Source organism: Melitaea cinxia, chromosome 15 (assembly GCF_905220565.1).
Source record: "Melitaea cinxia chromosome 15, ilMelCinx1.1, whole genome shotgun sequence".
Classification (NCBI taxonomy): domain Eukaryota; kingdom Metazoa; phylum Arthropoda; class Insecta; order Lepidoptera; family Nymphalidae; genus Melitaea; species Melitaea cinxia.
In genome coordinates, this window is record NC_059408.1 from 10,315,567 (window position 1) to 10,334,588 (window position 19,022).

At 33.4% G+C, this 19,022-nt stretch overlaps 1 protein-coding gene across 1 annotated transcript; it reads right to left on the minus strand.

Annotated features, from left to right (window-relative positions):
* Positions 1–1,044: 1,044 nt before the first annotated feature.
* Positions 1,045–15,782, minus strand: LOC123660154. Its single transcript, XM_045595257.1, has 18 exons — positions 15,673–15,782; positions 15,493–15,578; positions 15,241–15,284; positions 13,805–14,017; positions 13,020–13,114; positions 11,940–12,049; positions 11,330–11,737; positions 9,961–10,374; positions 9,545–9,655; positions 9,208–9,252; positions 8,033–8,665; positions 6,970–7,116; positions 6,561–6,747; positions 5,421–5,781; positions 3,436–3,598; positions 3,017–3,212; positions 1,984–2,116; positions 1,045–1,837 (listed from the first exon to the last, which is right to left on the minus strand). The coding sequence occupies exons 1-18, from the start codon at positions 15,780–15,782 to the stop codon at positions 1,703–1,705; spliced, it is 3,591 nt and encodes a 1,196-aa protein (XP_045451213.1). The 3' UTR covers positions 1,045–1,702.
* Positions 15,783–19,022: the final 3,240 nt, after the last annotated feature.

Genomic DNA, 19,022 nt, shown 5'->3' on the forward strand with positions numbered 1-19,022 from the left:
CTATTGTAAAAACGAGTGATTGTGTGATGTATATATCTGTGACTACACGCCTTCCCTATGTTACATGAATGTTCAAGATTAAATTTGTCTTCGTTCAAGTAAATGCTTCAAAATGGAAGAGGATTTTAGACCTCCTTTTAAATTATTTTCCTTCTTTCTTTTGTGACGTTAGATTATTAGGCGATGAAATACGAGAATAGTATTTTTAAAGCACTGTTTATAATGGACGTGTCTGCCATTTTAACGCAAATTAGTTATATTGAATCTGTGTAAAATATAAGTACTTCCATTTCAATAAGATTTTTTTTTTTTCATTTGTAGATTATATGGCATGTAGACAAGACATCCCATGTGTAGCTAACTTTTTAACCTGTCGATATTCACATTAGAGCACTGATTTTAAAATAAATATTACTTTACTTCAAACTATTATTGTTTTCATTTTAAGTTTTAATATTATTTTCGGAGTGTTTAATGTGAATATTGACAAACGTGAAGTAATTATGATAAACTGCCAAATGCGATGTGAAAGCGAGAGTTAAACGTGTGTTTGAATTGAACTGTGACAAGTGAGACCGAGTAATGAATGACTGCGGTATGTATGTACAATTTGTGTCGTGTGTTCGGAAAATATTTTCGTTTTGTAAGAGATATAATCATGGGTAACATTAAAGACACCAAGTTCAATGAACTGTTGACGCAGTCCTTTAGGATAAGTCCAATTTAGTATCGATTCCAATACTATGACAAACATGGACTCATCCGAAAGGATCAAGTATGATTGGAGGTAATTAATATCGAGTTTAAGTTTATAAATCCTCAAATTTAGTCTTGTATATAAATATCGTTTTTGCAGTGTTTAATGACTTTATTATAAGTGAAATGCATTTTAGTTTTTTAAGTAGTAGGCAATATTTTTAACAGGTCATTTCTAACAGACAACTGCGATTGAGTGGAATCTCTTAGAAACAATGATTTAAAAAAAAAATAGGAAAACGATTGGAATAAATTATACTGGTTAAGAAAATAATAAATAATATGAAGTAATATAAAGTTTTTTATTTCAAACATGTTCAATGATAGTTTACAATTATAAATTACATTAAAATTAAATTAATACAACAGATCCTTTTAAAAACCAATATCTGTGTTAATAATATGATGTATTTTTAATTTATAATAAATGTTGAATATCAGTAATATTTTAATACAGTCTCACAATTATACCTATAACACGTTACATAATTATTGCCAAGTTTTTAACACCATGTATGTAAAAAAAGTAAATTTTCCAGAAAACGATTATAGTATTCATTTATATATAAATATAGTTACATTTATCACTTTAAGTTTTTAATGGACGATGCTTGTTTTGGATCATCTAAACAAGGCATTTTTTTATAAGCTAATGATATAGAATTGTCAAAATGCCAAAAATATGAGTCGCATGGTATTAGAACTGCAAATATCATGTACTTGTCATTAATTATTTTGTGAAAAAATCAATTAATAATGTGAAATTGAAATCACTTGGGACGGAAATTACTTAAATAATCAATAATGGTAAGTAAGTACAAATAAGTCAAATTAATTTGCCTTATATGTGTAACATAAGACAAATTTAAAGTGCTTAAAAATAAGTATTGGTCAGCCAGCTTATAAAAATATTTTAATAAAAATCTTATACCTATATTCTAGTCTATTAATCACAGAGTGTGTGGTGTTCAATCACTGTATCATCACTTATTAAAATAGTATTTTCTTCTCCAAACTCTTGTGGTAGATCAATTTGAGCTGTTAATTCCTGTAGGCCTTCAACGAGCTCATTTAAAGAACCCTGGCAAAATAAATATACAAATAACATGTTAATTTTCAAACTTTAAACAAAAGAAACAACTTAATAACTTTACTTATCCTTCTTTAAAAAAAATAATTAAAAAGAAAGGTTTGTATTGTATAATTTAATCTATTAACATTATTTACCTTTGTTTCATTGAAATTCTCTAAATAAACATCCATAGCCGGATCTTCTCCATCAAAAGACTCAACTAGAACCCTCAAATGGTCAGGCAGTAGAGACACATTCAACTCCCCATTAGATTCATCTTTGAGTACTCTAGAAAAAAAAAATACAGATGGTAAATAATATTCTCGTTCAATCAAAGAATCGTTAATTATATCTAATATGTACCTACTGGATTTTTTTTTTATTTTCAAAAAAGTATTTGAGGCGGCGACGCAGGAAAAGTATCACTCATTGAAATATACTTTTAATGTTTTAAAGCATATTTTTCTCTTTCAACACTAAATTAATCCAAATCAATTCGACCTATAGTATAATCTATTTACCATTAAATCTAGAAATAAAACATTTATACTTTCAAGGAACCACTGTTTGAAAATTGTTTTTAAATTTTAATATATAAATATCGTACATGTGTCAGTTAATCTCAAAATTATAAGTCTAAATAATTGACTAGTGAACAAATTCGAAACGGTAATAACAGTGACGGCCCTGAAACCATCGCGATTTAACGTGCATCATTTTAGCTTTCTCATCGGCATTGGTGCAGTTCCAGTTAGCAAAACCACCAGACGCCGTGGCGCAAGCGCCAGGTATAAGGGGTTCGCGATAAGTCACATGATGTTTTTAGCGACTTTTTAACCCCCTACCTCCCTTATATTTTGGTAATATGTGGTTAGGTTTAGACTACCACCTCCGCCTCCCTACACCCCATTAATAAAAATGACGTGTATTTTTTAAGCAATATTGAAATTTTCAGAATCATTAATACAGGTATAATGAGACTAAATTTGGAAAAAAAAATAAGATTTGTGTTACAAGTTTCACATACCAAAAAATAAAGTTTATAAATCGGACAACAAAGAATCCAAAAATGTTAGTAAAAAATCTCAAAAAATCTCAATAACTAGTGCTAGTACTTAATAATCAAAAGGTTAGTAATATCATAGAGGTGCTCGATAACGGATGACTCTTAAATTGTCACCAACTAACTTGAGTATCCGGCGGCGCACGAACTCGGGCCCGGTGAGCACGGACACGGTGGCGAGGCCGGACGCCCCGTGGCCGCGCGCGCGCCGCTCCAGCTTGCCCCACGGCACCGCCAGCGTCAGCGCGTGCCTCGAGCGGCGCCGCAGCACCGCCCGCGCGCCCCGCAGCTGACACTCGTCCGCGATGAACCTGTACTGCACTGAAATTCAATCACCGTAGAGAATACTATGTTTATAAAAAATGTGTAAATTATGCCTCATTAATTAACCTAATTGAGTCATTTAAATGTGAATGACAAATTTAAACAGACAAAACATTATAATAGTTAGAAATGCAAAAATTAAAAAATTTTTGTTAACGTGTGAGTTTAGTGATTCATCGGTCGCTAAAAGCGAGCTTCAGTATTCGTCGGTCGTACGTACGGTTGAGGCGCAGCTGCGCGAGCACGAAGACGGGCGCGTCGCCGCGGTTGTAGAGCGCGAGGTCGAGCGGCGCGCGCGCGGCCGGCCGCGCCAGCGCCGTGGCGCCGTACGTCACGTGGCCCGACCAGCGCGCCGCGCCGCCCGCGCTGCCGTGCAGCCGCACCTGCGGCCACGCCCACCCCGTCTCACAACTGATAACTCTTTATGGGACAGGGCTGCCAGATGTATTTTTTTAATCGTACTCATACGTTTTTTTTTTTTGCATTTTTACCATGTACGATCGCTAGACCAAGATCGTACGCAAAATGAACGATTTTTATATTCCTATTACCTGGAAGCATTTCATAATTTAAGAAACGTCATCCCCGGCAAGCATGAATTTCGTTGAATTCCCCACCTACCTTTTTTTTACGCTGGAAAATGCCTTTACGTACTTACCCCGTCACCCGTAGGCGACGGGAGTGTGAGGCTCCTGGTGGTAGGTGTAATGCCGGACTACCAACTAAAAAACAGCGGTGTCCTCGTCGTCATAGTGGGGCGCCACTGGGTCACTTTAGTATGCAACCGCGACAGAATTCCCCAACTACCCAACGCGTGCCTAGATCTTTTACTTAAAATAAAGACTCTTTGAAAATCATATAAAAACTGTATTTGTTTGCTTTCTAACGAAACTTATAGTTACTCTTTCGGTAATAATTGCGACTTAAAAAAAAAACACATTTTGAAATAAAAAACAATTTGAAAATTATAACACTGGCTCGATTTGCTTTAAATTTGTTATGTTTTCTCCATTACAGTGCAGATTGTGAACGAGCATTCAGCGAAGGTAATTTAGTCAGAACAAAAATTAGAAACAGTTTATCTAATAATACACTTAACACATTATTAGCCAAGCAATTAATAAGAAGAAATGAAAATTATACGAAGTTTAAGCCAACAAATTCTTTTGTTAAAAAATATGACAGCAGAAAATTTTGTACGAGTGTTATTGCGTAGTTTTATTGCGTTTATTTTCTAAAACTAAGCGATTTTTGATAATTTATAATAAAAAATTAGTACTTAGTCTTAAAAGGCTGTACGATCTTTTTATTTCAAAATTTCCCTCACATACGATTTTTTTTGTAGTTAGCATACGATCACACTTTTTTTCACCTGGCAGCCCTGTTATGGGAACTGGGAAAACAGACCGCTTCGTTAAGCAACGCGTTCCGGCGCCAGTCTGTCTGCTTTCCCTTTCTCTCACGCGTACGCAGGATCCCGGTGGTTATTCAGTTCAAAAATTTCAGGATGAACTTTAACCAATCCCGGGATTTTAGGGATTGAAAATTATCCCGAAATTTTCGGGATTGATTACGCTATTATTCCATAATTTTACTTTTGAATATCTTTGCAGTGAATCTGGTCGTAATAAGTTTTTGCATACTGATCTTGGAAATAGTTAAAATTATATTTTCGTAAAATTTAACTTGTAAATATAATTAAAAATATTAATAAATTTTCAAATATTAAATATAATTCGCTTATTTTATCAATGAAAATAATTAAAATATGTGATTCATATAATGTACTGTTTCTTTGTTACCTGTCTATAATATCGCTATTGATCCCGGGATTCTAGGATAAATAAAAAGGGTCGGGATTCTCTAACTGTGATTTACTGACTACATGGACTCTGCGTATTAACACAGAATTAACGTCGCTGATTTTCATGATTATAATTAATCTCTACTAATCAAAAGCTCGAAAATTAGAATGTTGCTGAGCAATTGTAAATTTAAATAAAAACCAGTAAAAACCGAACTGTATGTATGCAAACGAGTATAGGTCACAAATACGTTCTTGACTTAAAAACTAATTTGTAAAAGATGTATTAACAGTTTGATGACATTTTTAATACTTTGCAAAATGGCAACTGAAATAAAATATGATTGTGTGCTTATTTTGTATTTAAATCCCTATTCTATAGCCTTATGTCCAGGACTTACCTTTCTAGAGTAATCGCTGTTCTTATCGAAAACTAAGTGCAAAGCAGCTGCATGAGGCAGGGGAGAGTTCGGTGTGAAAACAATCGGTAACGGTCTGCATTCACAAGGTCCAAACGATAATATAAAAGTTCCTCTCGTTTCAACTCCCGGTGAATCTATCACAAAACCTTCCCCCACTATTTGACAACGAATTTGAACTTTTTTATTTGTAGAGTTTTTAAGGCTGAGTTCCTTTCGTCCCGCTCGTACCCATGACATGTTGTTGTAGTTAGTTTTAATTGGAAAGTTTTTAGGTTTGTCTGAACCACCAGTTATCTCAATCTTTGTTATATTACCGGTTGTTTCTTCCAATAATAAAGTTCTGTGGAAGACCAGATTATAAATAAATAATTAAAATAAAGCAAATTGGTTTTAGGGTTATATTTCTATTAAATGTTAAAGAAGTAAACAGTAAAGATAATGTTTCGATTTTTACAGATTTTTTTGTTAATTTCTATTAGTCAAAGCATAATTATGTTAGGTCTATATAACTTAAAATTTTCCAAGACACAGAGACCAGAAACTGCAAGCGATTCTTTTTCTAAAACTAGCACATCTTTATTATATTTAAATGTCATAAGCTGTTAAGTGTTAACACTGTGCTATGCTTAAATTTTTAGATAATTATAAATCATAATATCTAAACTGTCGTTTTTTCTTGTCATCTTAATAGACAGACAGACACTTAAGACTCAGATACTTCACCTCTTTTTTATCATTGGGCATAGGCCTCTTTCCCCATGTAGGAGAAGGATCAGAACTTAATCCACCACGCTGCTCCAATGCGGGTTGGCGGATATATTCCCTACTATGAGTAACGATCGCTAACAGGTGTATATGATAACAACCGGGACCGACGGCTTAACGTGCTCTCCGAGGCACGTTGGGGAGACCCACAAAGACTGCACAAACACCCAGACCACGGCAAACACCTGTAGGGCCAATACAAATGTTTGTCTTGTGCGGGGATCGAACCCCCAACCGCCAGCGCAACAAACACAATCCATAGCTGAGACCGTTGCACCAACGCGGCGTCTATTAATTAACAGCTAACTATTAATTATAGGAATCCCAATATTAAACACACATACGTTAACTCACCCCTCATTAATGGCATCAGGTGGTCCAGTATATAAAAGATTTAATTCTCTCATGTTTCCTGGAGCTATTTCAAGCTTATTTGCAGACACTTTGAATGGAAAGTTATCTTTGCTTGTATTGCTTCTAAACTTAATCGTCCATACACCAGCTACTGAACCAGTGTTACATAAGTTTATTGTTGTGGTTTCTAAAAATGTTAAAACAACACGAATTAAGTATATTAAAAAAAAAATATTACATATTATGACTTTATTTATATAGTTACAAGTTTTTGCAAGAGTTTAAAATAACTTAAATGTTAGGTACTATTAAGTACAAAATTGTGTAAGTATTATATTTCCACGGTTAAATTTCATTATCTTGTAAATAAAACATTGAATAAAAACAAAATGTTAAGTTAAGAACTGACCATTTGTAAGATAAAGCTTATTAGTAGGAGGCTGCACTGTAAGGGTTGCAATCCCAACTGAGCCGATGAGATTTACTTTCTTCAAAATTGTGTTAATACCAATCAAATTAACGTTTAATGTTCCTTTGAAGTTTACCAACTTTTCAGCTGAAATTAAATTAAAACATCGTATTTATATACGTGATAAATTATTCCAAAAGAAACTTTATTTATAACTGTTAACAATTAGTCACAGCTTGGTGTTCAGGGTATGACTCTATCATGAAACAAGAGTGTTAACATAATATAGCTTGTGGTTTTATAGCCCACATTATTTATTGATACAAACAATTTGTATTGCAATAATTGTGTTTGCTCGCAAACGAAAAAAAAACCGACTTCAATTACATCGAAGAGTAATACAACGTAGATCGACGAAAAAATAATCAAGTAACTACGCGTTATCAAAGATTACTCAAAAAGTAGTTATCAGATCTCGATAAAATTTATATGTAACCACATGATAAACATCAGCTTTTGATTAAATTAAAAATTATTAAAATCGGTACACCCAGTAAAAAGTTATTGCGGATTTTCGAGAGTTTTCCTCGATTTCTCTGGGATTCCATCATCAGATCCTGGTTTCCTTATCATGGTACAAAACTAAGGATATCCCCTTTCCAACAAAAAAAGAATTATCAAAATCGGTATATCCAGTAAAAAGTTATGCGGTATAATAAAACGTAGGTCGACGAAAAAAGCGTCAAGTAAAAACGCATTATTAGATATAACTCGAAAAGTAGTTGTTAGATCTCAAATAAATTTAAATGGGACCAATTGGCACACACCACCTTTCTATTAAAACAAAATTTGTCGAAATCGGTCTACCCGGTCAAAAGTTCTGATGTAACATACATAAAAAAAAAAAAAAAAATACAGTCGAATTGAGAACCTCCTCCTTTTTTGGAAGTCGGTTAAAAAGAAAACTTACTGTAGCCTGATAGATTTTAAATTCAATGCATACAAGAACACAAACTTTGTTATAATCTTTTATGTACTTAAATTTATAGAATAATAAACTTACTCAATTGTAACTCCTGCAACTTGGGTGCAACAAATGTAATTGTAACTTTAATGGCATTTCCGCTACTTAACCTGCACAATTGTTTATTTATTCCTTTCATCTTAAGCCTTATTTGACCATCTTCGGAAGACCCCTTTCTTTCCATTAATGCTTTACTCACGTCATTCTTTTTAATCTCTTGAACTGATTTTATAACAAACATACTCTCTCCTTCCGAAATTGACAACTCTAATTGTAGATCTTCACAACAATCACTGATCAGTACAAAGTATTTAGTCAGTATAGCTCTCTCTTGAATGGTTGGAAAAGTTACTTTATTTACGCCGTCACAAGACAATGCTTGTATTGTGGGCATTTTGATGCTAACTTCTAAGCGTCCCTTTTGTTCCACGTCACCGTCTATTGACGCGTCTTTTAGATAAATCGTGAATGGTAAATACTGATCAAGTTCTACTTTTGACGTTATGTATAAGGTGAATTTCTCAGTTTTCCCTGGCGATAGGAGCAGAGGTAATCGGGGTAACTCGATACTTAAATCATTTCCTTCATTGGGTAAGGTATCAAAATTAAACTTAGCCGTTAGCCAGCTATCCGTTAGTGTTGTTATTGTAATTGTTACAGCGGTGCTTACACCTGAAGAAAAAAAATTATTAAATTAATTGTGCTAAATTGTCTGTAATAATTTTGTAGGCAGTTTAGTAACACTAGTTTTCATATAGGACATATCTGAGTTCAGAATATTCAATCTTCATTCAGTTTGGTAAAACAGTAACTGTTGATTTTCTTTTCTTTCTTTGCACAGCATCTACATCATAGGTTCCCAACCTTTTATGGACTACCCTCCCTTCACATAATAGTAAGTTATATCAATTTTATATGTCCATCTATTATCTATTATTATTTACAAATTAAAAATTAATTCTTCCTCTCTCTCTCTGTAATCGTGCTACTCGTGGTCGTAGCTAAGGGTCGTGATTAATTATATTTAAAAATACTTAAAATAATTATAATAAAACATTTAATTCGGACAAAGATCATACCAAGTGTTATGAACAAAATTATAACTTAAAACAAACTAATGAATACGATAGACATTTTAGACGGCTAGACAAAATGTTTGATAACAGCTTTTAATATGGTTTAAATAAAAGTAAATACAAAATCGTAATGCTTACCTACAAAACCCAGAACTGGAACTGTTGTGATTTCAGCCCATTTTTCTGAAAATAATTACGACTATTACACATATATCTCTTTGAATTCAATGTCATTCAATTTATTAATTTATATCATAGCATATTGAAGTTTAAAATTTAAACATGCTTGCATCTATTCATTAAAAGAGGTGGTCAAGTGGAAATTGATTGTTAGTCTAGTATCAGTTGTTAGAAATTTGTGTATTATGTCTATCAAGAATTCTTGTTTATCATAAGATTACAACTAAGCTCCTAGTTTAACCGGAACAATATTGTAAGTTTTGTTAGTGTTGCATTGAAAGCGAGGCCCACAAACCTTTTGCCAAGCACTCCTGTTTATGTTTTAACACCTCTTGCCAATCTACAGACTTATCTAACTCTCTATACCCCATGTTAGGGGAGGGAATATATGTTGCATTAATTTCGCCTGAAAATAACTACTCATTATCACTAACACTCTTTTATGCCTTTTTTGAAAATACTCCCATAACATAAATAGGCCATATAAAGTATATTTAGATTTTAGTTCAACAGATTGCATACTTAACGTACGACTATGTATAATAGTGTTACATACTAAAATAATAAACTAATAGTTTTATTGTAATAGTACAACATATTCATTAAAAACTATGCATAAAAAAATTGTAACATTTCGATGTTCTGGTGCAACACTTATTATTACATATAAATAAGGCTTAAACTCGTACTCATATTAAATAATGTACATACCTTTGCTAGAATGTGATGGACTATCACCAGATTTAAAACTTGGCGCTTCTTTAACAGTACTGAGGGTAGATCGACTTTTGCTTGATGGGGAACTTGATGGAGCAACCTTATGGAGTTTTACACCATCATTATCTTGCGAATCAGTAGAGTGTCGTGTAACAACAACAGAAGGAATTTCTTTGTCCTCGGTGATTTTTAATTTATCAACAGATATAACTGTTTTTACCGTTCCTGATGAACTAGCTGTTTCTGTATTTTTCGTGTCTTTTAAATTTGTCACATAAAGGTCTTGATTAGCCTTTTTATTCTCTAATATATTCATATGTAGTTCTGAGAGAGGTGGTTTTCTGTTATTTTGTTTTGTTTGATGGTTCAGTTGTAGTATATCAGATATGCTGACATTTGATTGCTTTCCTGAAAAACAAAATATAGAACAAAATATTTCAAATTATTTTATTACTCAATTACAATAATTTAGTTTTTTTTAACAAAAAAAAAAATATGTGATCATGCAGTTTAAAACAATTTTGTACGAAAATCATAAATGTCTAGATTTATTTTATTGATATGTATAGTTTGCGATTTATCGACAAGTTGGCAAACGAGCACGACGACAACGGTCGTAACCTAATGGTAAGCAGTCTAGAAACGTTCGCAGCAGCAGAAGCATCGCAAGCGCATTGCTGACGTTACCCCTGACACTCCCCAGCAGGAGCTCTAGCTACTTTACTCACCACGGGAATACACACTACACTACTTGAGAGTAGTATTATTTATCTGTGACCTTCTGTAAAGTTAAGGTGCTTCCTCAACTGACTGCTCCAGATTTTGAGCAATATTATTCCTACTGTCACCTCAGCGTATTAAATAACTTATGGGTGGTAACCATGTGTAACTAATGGGTCTTAAGTTCGATTTATCAACATTATTCGAAAATAAAATCTAAGGAATAATAATGTATTCAATGTTTCGTCTCCTGAGTTTACTTCATATTGCATATTGCACATGAAAATTTCTCTTTATTTTAAGTCAATTTCGAAAATCCCAGGATTCGTCACATTTAATCAAGATATTTTCGAGACTAAAAAACGGACGGGATCCCGGGATTCCACGACCCCGCAATCCCGCAATCTGAATTGAATACTAATTTAACTGTGATATTCTGTAAGGTTGAGGTACTGAGGTTACAAAATGCGCTTGCAATCTTCACAATCTAAGTCTATAAATATAATACCAGAACTATGCAAAGCCCTAAAAAAGGTCATCGACAAAAATAAAAATAAAAAAACTCATAAAAATCATATACGAATATGGTAAACATCTTACATATCAATAACATAGTATACCACAATCATTTTAAAAGCTATACCTAGATAATCCGCGATTTTTGAGATACTCAGAGAATTCTCCATAGAGCATTCAGTGTCTTCAGATACCAGTCGCAATGAAGACTGTAGGTTTTTGAGCAAAATATCTGTTGGCTTTGATGACGAAAATATTTTTTTGCTTGTATTTTGATTCACAGTTTTTGAGGCAGCCATTTGGGCGTAACTTTTCACAGGAATAGAAACCTTATCAAGCATTACACTCTGTAACTCTAAAGGCGATGGTTTAGGTATATTGGTGACATCCACTTTTGTAGGAAACAGATTAGTGGGAACAAATTTTTCCTGTGTTTTCTCATTACGAGGTTGTCTAACTGGGACACAGTCTAGTGTTGTGTCCATTTTGTATGTATTATTACTAGGCCCAACGTCTGATGGAGCACATGACGACACTGTAAAAAATAGGCAAAAACACAATAGACAGATGTTCAAACAAGATTTGGAAGTATTTCAAGCTATATAAATTTAAAATAAAATAATGAAATATTGACATTACTAATAGTATTAAATGGGTTTCATTATAGCCTTTATAGCAAACATTTTTAATTTTGTGTTTTATAATTTATTAACAATAAATGAATATTAATTACTTACCATCCGTAATACTTGGCCTATCTGGGCTGTCCACATTGCTAAGAATTTTACCAAAGTCTGGACACCTATTTTGAAAATAGGCTCCAACAGACATGTTTGAGTTACTCATTCTGAAAGTGAAATAAAAAATAAATATTTTGAAATGCTGAACTGAGCTGAAAGTTATTTAATTTAAAAATTCATCACTAATCTCAAGAACTACCACAAGTTATTAAGGCTATACATCATTATGCTATGACACAAAGGAGATGAGGGAAAGATGTCAAGTAATCTGAGAGAGCATGAGAGATCATGTAATTAATGGTTAATATAAAGTTAACAATTAGATATTGTCGCAGTCGTAGAAGTCGGAACAAAACAGAAAAAAAGGACATTTTTACGAATTTAGGTTTTCAATGTACAATTACATAAATATTATCAGATATAGTACTTAGGACCTAATAGAAAAATTATGCTTATTAAGAAGACATGTGACACACTAGACAACACACTCTGTTTAACCCGTGTATCATTTATACTATTTTTACTCTTCTACCTCCATGAATTGTAGAATGATACGTTTTTAACCGACTTCAAAAAAAGAGGAGGACACTCAATTCGACCGTATATATATTTTTTTAAATGTATGTTCGGGATAACTTCGTCGTTTATGACCCAATTTTGATAATTCTTTTTCATAATCATCAAGATATCCTAAGCATAGTCCATGATAAGGAAACCAGAATCTGATTATGGGAATCTAGAGAAATCGAGGGAAACCCTCGACAATCCGCATAACTTTTTACTAGGTGTACCGATTTTGATGAGTTTTAATTTAATCGAAAGCTGATGTTTATCATGTAGTCACATTTAAATTTCATAGAGATCTGATTACAACTTTTACAGTAATCTTTGATAACGCGTATATACTTCACTATTTTTACCACAATTATCTTATAGATAATGAAGGTTTTGTTCAATCAACAAAAATCATTTTTTCAGTAAAAAATTTTGTTGACTACAAATATTTTGTCAATCATTTAATGTGATGTTGATAATTTACAAAAAATACCAATAATTAAACAAATATGTCATACTTACAATAAGCTTTCCTGAAAATTAGTTTGTGTAGTATGTTGCACAGGAAGAGGTGCTTCCCTCATTACCAGGGATGCTTCATCTGCTGTAAGATCTCTCTGGAATACAAAAAATGTCATTAGTTCGTAGTTTAGTAGTTTATTTGTTCCGGCTAATGTCTGGACTGATTTTGACGGGACTTTTACTGGCAGATAGCTGATGTAGTAAGGAGTAAATTAGGATACTTTTATTTTAGAAATATCTATTTTATAACTCTGCGAACTGAACAATATTTTTTTTTAATTTCCACATACAAGAAAATGTGGGCACAGCTAGTTTATACTAAAACAGCTAGATAAGTTCTCTAATAGAGATTTGTTAAAAAGTTTAATTTATCACAAAGTTTAATGGAAACATTAAGCAATCTATTTGTATTGTATAAATATCTTAATATTTTTTATTTTAATAAGAATATTATAGCCTTTTTTGTGCCATTGCAAGATTTTCATCATAATTATATTGTTGCAACTCATATGTCCATCTCTATAAAATCATAAAATACAAACACAAACACCAAACAAACAACAAATATTTATGGCCCATACAAACTTAACAAACTAAGAATGGCTTATACATACTATTTTAAGAATTGAGTAATTTATTTCACTAAGTTATTAGCCCATTGTCTCTGTTCAATAATATTGCACTTAATACTTTGATAATATTTTAAAATAAGAATATTTCAAATTAAAACCATAACTCAATATTTATTTTAATCTTAAACTTTAATAAATATTAACTAATAATACCTTTGAGTGAAATGAATAATTTGTAGCAATTGAATGTCTCATCAAATCATTAATTTCAGAAGTCTGTTTGTCCATGTGGCTTGTAATGCTGTCTAATGCAATGGAGTGTCGGCCATACTCTTCAAATGCTCTCACTGCACTAAGTTGATCTTTCACATCAATATCTTCAGCTCCAGTAGACCTGCCAGTCATTTCACCTGGATTGAATGCTGTCTGCAAAAATTTAATGTTTTACATATATTATGAAATGCATATCAAGTTCATAAGTAAAGCAATAACTGAAGGGAATTCTGTAAACCATGTCTTAGAAACACAATTATTTCGGTAAACCTTTAGATTAAGGGCCGTCGAATGTTATAAGATCGAAATTTGACCGTTTATCAGCATAATTTTGTCACAAAAAAAAAATAACCTTAACCTATCTAACTTCAAAATTAAACCGTTTATCGAAATAATTTCGTCACCAAAAAAAAAATAACCCTTTTATCTATCAAACTACAAAATGACGGCCCTTAATCTAAAGACTAGTCATTATTTCTAATACTTAACACTATACTGAACATGCCATAACTGATAGAAATATTTTTTGTGAAGTGAATATTTTATAATTGCACCTTCGGTGCAACAAAGTCACAACAGCTCATTTCTTAATTTTACAGGAGATGACTTTTAATTTCTTTTTTCGCATTTATTTCCTCATTTCTAGATTACTATTTATGGTAGGTTTGAAATCTTTATAAAATTAATAGTTTATTTTCTTTGCTATAGTTTAAAAATCTTATATTGAATTAGCAAAAAGTTCTAAAAAAATACTGCTGCTGCAGTGCTGTGTGGCTACGGCACTAAAGAATTTAGCCACCCCCTCTCTTCCCGTGGGTGTCGTAAGAGGCGACTAAGGGATAACAAGGTTCCACAACCACCTTGGAACTTAAGAAGCCGACCGATGGCGGGATAACCATCCAACTGCTGGCTTTGAAATACACAGGCCGAAGACGGGCAGCAGCGTCTTCGGTGCGACAAAGCCAGTACTGCGGTCACCAACCCGCCTGCCCAGCGTGGTGACTATGGGTAAAACACATGAGTTCACGTTATTTTTGGCGTCAACTTGTGGAGGCCTATGTCCAGCAGTGGACTGTATAGGCTGTAATGATCTAAAAAAATACAACAAAAAAAGTGTCCTGAATTGTCTTTGTTGCAACGAAGTCGCAATACGTATAGGGTATAGGAGAAATATAAGGTATAGAAGAATGAGGTAGAATACATTACACAGTATTTTATATTCTCGGCGAAAAAATTCTTTCGTAGGCTACTTTTCAGAAGTTTCACTTCAGTTTTGTATAAATTGCACACATACACACACACACTTTTTTTAAATGTATACATATACTAAATGCAGAAGCTTGGTCATATGTATAAGAATAATGCTTAATACTTACAGACTTACTTAAAGACATATTCCCAACACCAGATTCACCAAAACCTGAAAATTTTCAAACATTATATTGGTTACCTTATTTTAATATCCATAACAGACAACTTTTACTTTAATTAAATCATTACGAAAAATACTTTATACCCAAAATCCGTGAAATATATGTATCAGCCATCGCTGCCGCCGTCATATAGAAAATGTAATCGATGATTACCTGTTAGTTTAATATTTTAGTTATTTATAAAAATAAAATTACCTTCTACTCGTTCCAAGTCGATGATTCCCGAAGATGATTCGTAGTTAGTTCCAGTTTTATTTAAAGTCATTTGATTTGAACCCACACTACTATAAATAAACAAGAAAAATAGCTCTTTTAGTTCATATTGAAATCAAAATAACAGACATAAGTTTATTTATAAACATTTTCAAACTTTACCTCTGCATATCATCATTGTTGATTTGCAACCGTCTCGGAAATTGAAATGATTTGTCTTCAGCTAAATGCATCAATCTTTGTATCTTATTCGGAGTTAAAGGATTATCCATGATTGTATTATATCAAAGGTGTTATTAATTAATAATAATCATAGAATTAAAATTATTCCACTTCTTTCACATAAATCTTTTGCACTTTTACGTTATGATTCAAAATTTTAAGTTCCCTATTTGACACAACAAAAATGTTGCAAGGCTTATTGAACAAAAATAAATAAATTAATTAATTATGTATATTAGAATTATTACATACTTTATTGCACTCAAAAATACATCTAGAAACAAAATAATAGTAAGGTTTATGATAAAGGTGGACTTATCTCTGAAAGAGATTTCTTCCAGTCAACCCATGGTCATGACTGTTTCATATAGCGAGGCAAACAGTGCAAAAAGTATTCATTAAGAAAAAAAATTAAAAAAGAACAGAAAAATAAAGAAAACAAAAAAAAAACATAATAAATAATAAATACATAATAAATATTTAAAAACTAGCCGACCCGTGCCCATTTCGTTGGGCGTTAATTATTATTATATTAACCAAATAACATACTTTAAAAAACAAATTTTATAGCACTTAAGTAAATAATATGTTGCTCCCGTGTATTTATTATTCTAAATTACAGAGCCAAATAACATTCTTTAAAGAACAAATTTTATAGCACTTAAATAAATAATATGTTGCTCCAATGCCATCTATCAAAAATCAAGAAAACGTCGTCCATAGACTAAAATAAGACTAAATTGTTTTCTAATAGCGATAGATGGCGCTAGTTTATTTACCATTTTGATATTATATTTTAATCTTTTTCTTATTTATTGATTTTTTTGTTCAATTACAATAAAATATAGCCTATGTCACTCCTGAATAGTGTAGCTTTCTGTTAGTGAAAAAAATTTCATGATCGGATCAGTATTTTCGAAGATTACCCCCTACATACAAACAAAGATATAAACTTTACCCCTTTATAATATTAGTATAGACGTAATATACTACATATTAACAAATACATATAAAGGTACATACCAAAATACAAATATACCTATACATAAAAATATACATACTCACTATAATATTGTTACGAACACACAAAGAAACTAGCGCCATCTAGCGGCAACCATTGAAACCACACAAAGACAGAGACAGCATGAAACCCTCTACTCAATACTAGGTGGCGTTAGAGGAACTACGGTGGAATTATATAGAAGAATAGTCTCGAAAACCGGGTACATGCGTGAACTTTCCAGAATGGTCTAAGCCTCGTCTCGACCGATATAAATAGCCGCAGGGAGGCGAGCGAGTTCAATTGAGTTTGAGCGATCTTCGAGCCGACTTCAAAGTGAAAACAAGTGATTAAGAGTGATACCAGCGAAACCTACGACATTGGCTATGACTTAAGACATCATTAATGCTTAGTGGTTGAACCTAGTTCATTGTGTTGGACCTAGTGCTAGTAAATAAAGTCTCCAAAAGAGTCAGCAGGTCTTTCTCTCCAAATCCTTCGAACCCTAACACGTAACAACTGGTGTCGGACGTGAGATTTGGAGATGCCATTGACTCCGAGAGAGAACTTCAAGGAGGGCGTCAAGACAAGGGCACAACGAGCTGCGGAGGCCACACCCACTGGGGACCAAGCTCCGCCCACTGTGGGCCAAGCCCCGCCGCACTGACCACGCCCCAGGCCCCGCCTACTGGGACTCAGGCCCCGCCTACTCGGGCTCAGGCCCCGCCAACTTTGTCTCAAGCCCCGCCCACTGGATCCGGCCACCTTACCACGCCCACCAGCGACACCGTAGCTTCTACAGACTCTCAAGTGGCTCTTCAATTAGGAAGTTTAATTAAATTAATGGAAGAAACGAGGTGACGTACAACCAATCTGGAGCGAGGTTGCACCCACTGGCGCTGTCACTAAGGCGTACTGGCTCAATGAGACAGTCTGATACTTCAAAACGGAATACTCTACTGGAAATGGGAGAAGACTAACGGCAGAGAGTTCCATCTTCAGATAATTGTCCAAAGAACGAGAGTACCAGATGTTCTCCGTGAAATATATGATGGCGTATCAGGAGGTCATCTGGGTGTCAAGAGGACGTTAACAAAAGTGCGAGAACGATTTTACTGGTTGCATTGTCGAGATGATGTACAGGATTGGTGCCGCAAATGTACTACTTGCGCTGCTGTAAAAGGACCACAGACCAGGAGCCGTGGGAATCTGCGGTTGTACTACTTAATTAAGAATTATTATATTTTCTTAACATTTATTTAATAACAAATGACTAGGTCAGTTCCTTAAGTAATTTTAAAAGCATGATGTACGTGAATTATATATTTTACTGTAAAACAATATTTTAATACGCTTTTCTTTTTGCAATGTAAGATGCGTCATAGCTATAACAAAAACTAGCGAGATATTATAGTGACCCAATCGGCTTTGCACGTGGCACGGGTATTATGTACATAATGTTTTTAGCAATAGCGAAGAATAGGGCCCGGCCTCATGTCCACGGCACAACGCTGTAGCATTTTACGGCGACGGCGTCGAGCCGTAACATTTCACGGCGTCATGCCGTAGCACGGTGCCGTGGACGGTGCGCCCCGCGCAACTTGACATTTGATATTTCGCAGTTTGTGTACAAAATAATTATGTTTGCAGGCAAACATAATTATTTTGTACACAACGTAGATCGACGAAAAAATAGTCAAGTAACTACGCGTTATCAAAGATTACTCAAAAAGTAGTTATCAGATCTCGATAAAATTTAAATGAACATCAGCTTTTGATTAAATTAAAAATTATCACAATCGGTACACCGAGTAAAAAGTTATTGCGGATTTTCGAGAGTTTCCCTCGATTTCTCTGGGATCCCATTATCAAATCCTGGTTTCCTTATCATGGTACAAAACTTGGGATATTTCCTTTCTAACAAAAAAAAGAATTATCAAAATCGGTACATCCAGTAAAAAGTTATGTGGTATAATACAAAGTAGGTCGACGAAAAAAGCGTCAAGTAAAAACGCATTATTAGATATAACTCGAAAAGTAGTTGTTAGATCTCAAATAAATTTAAATGGGACCAATTGGTACACACCACCTTTCGATTAAAAAAACATTTGTCGAAATCGGTCCACACGGTCAAAAGTCCTGATGTAACATACATAAAAAAAAATACAGCCGAATTGAGAACCTCCTCCTTTTTTGGAAGTCGGTTAAAAATACTCTACAAATCTTTACAAATAAATAAAATTGGTCTCGGTTTGTAATATTAAAATAACCGCTTTTTACTAACATGACA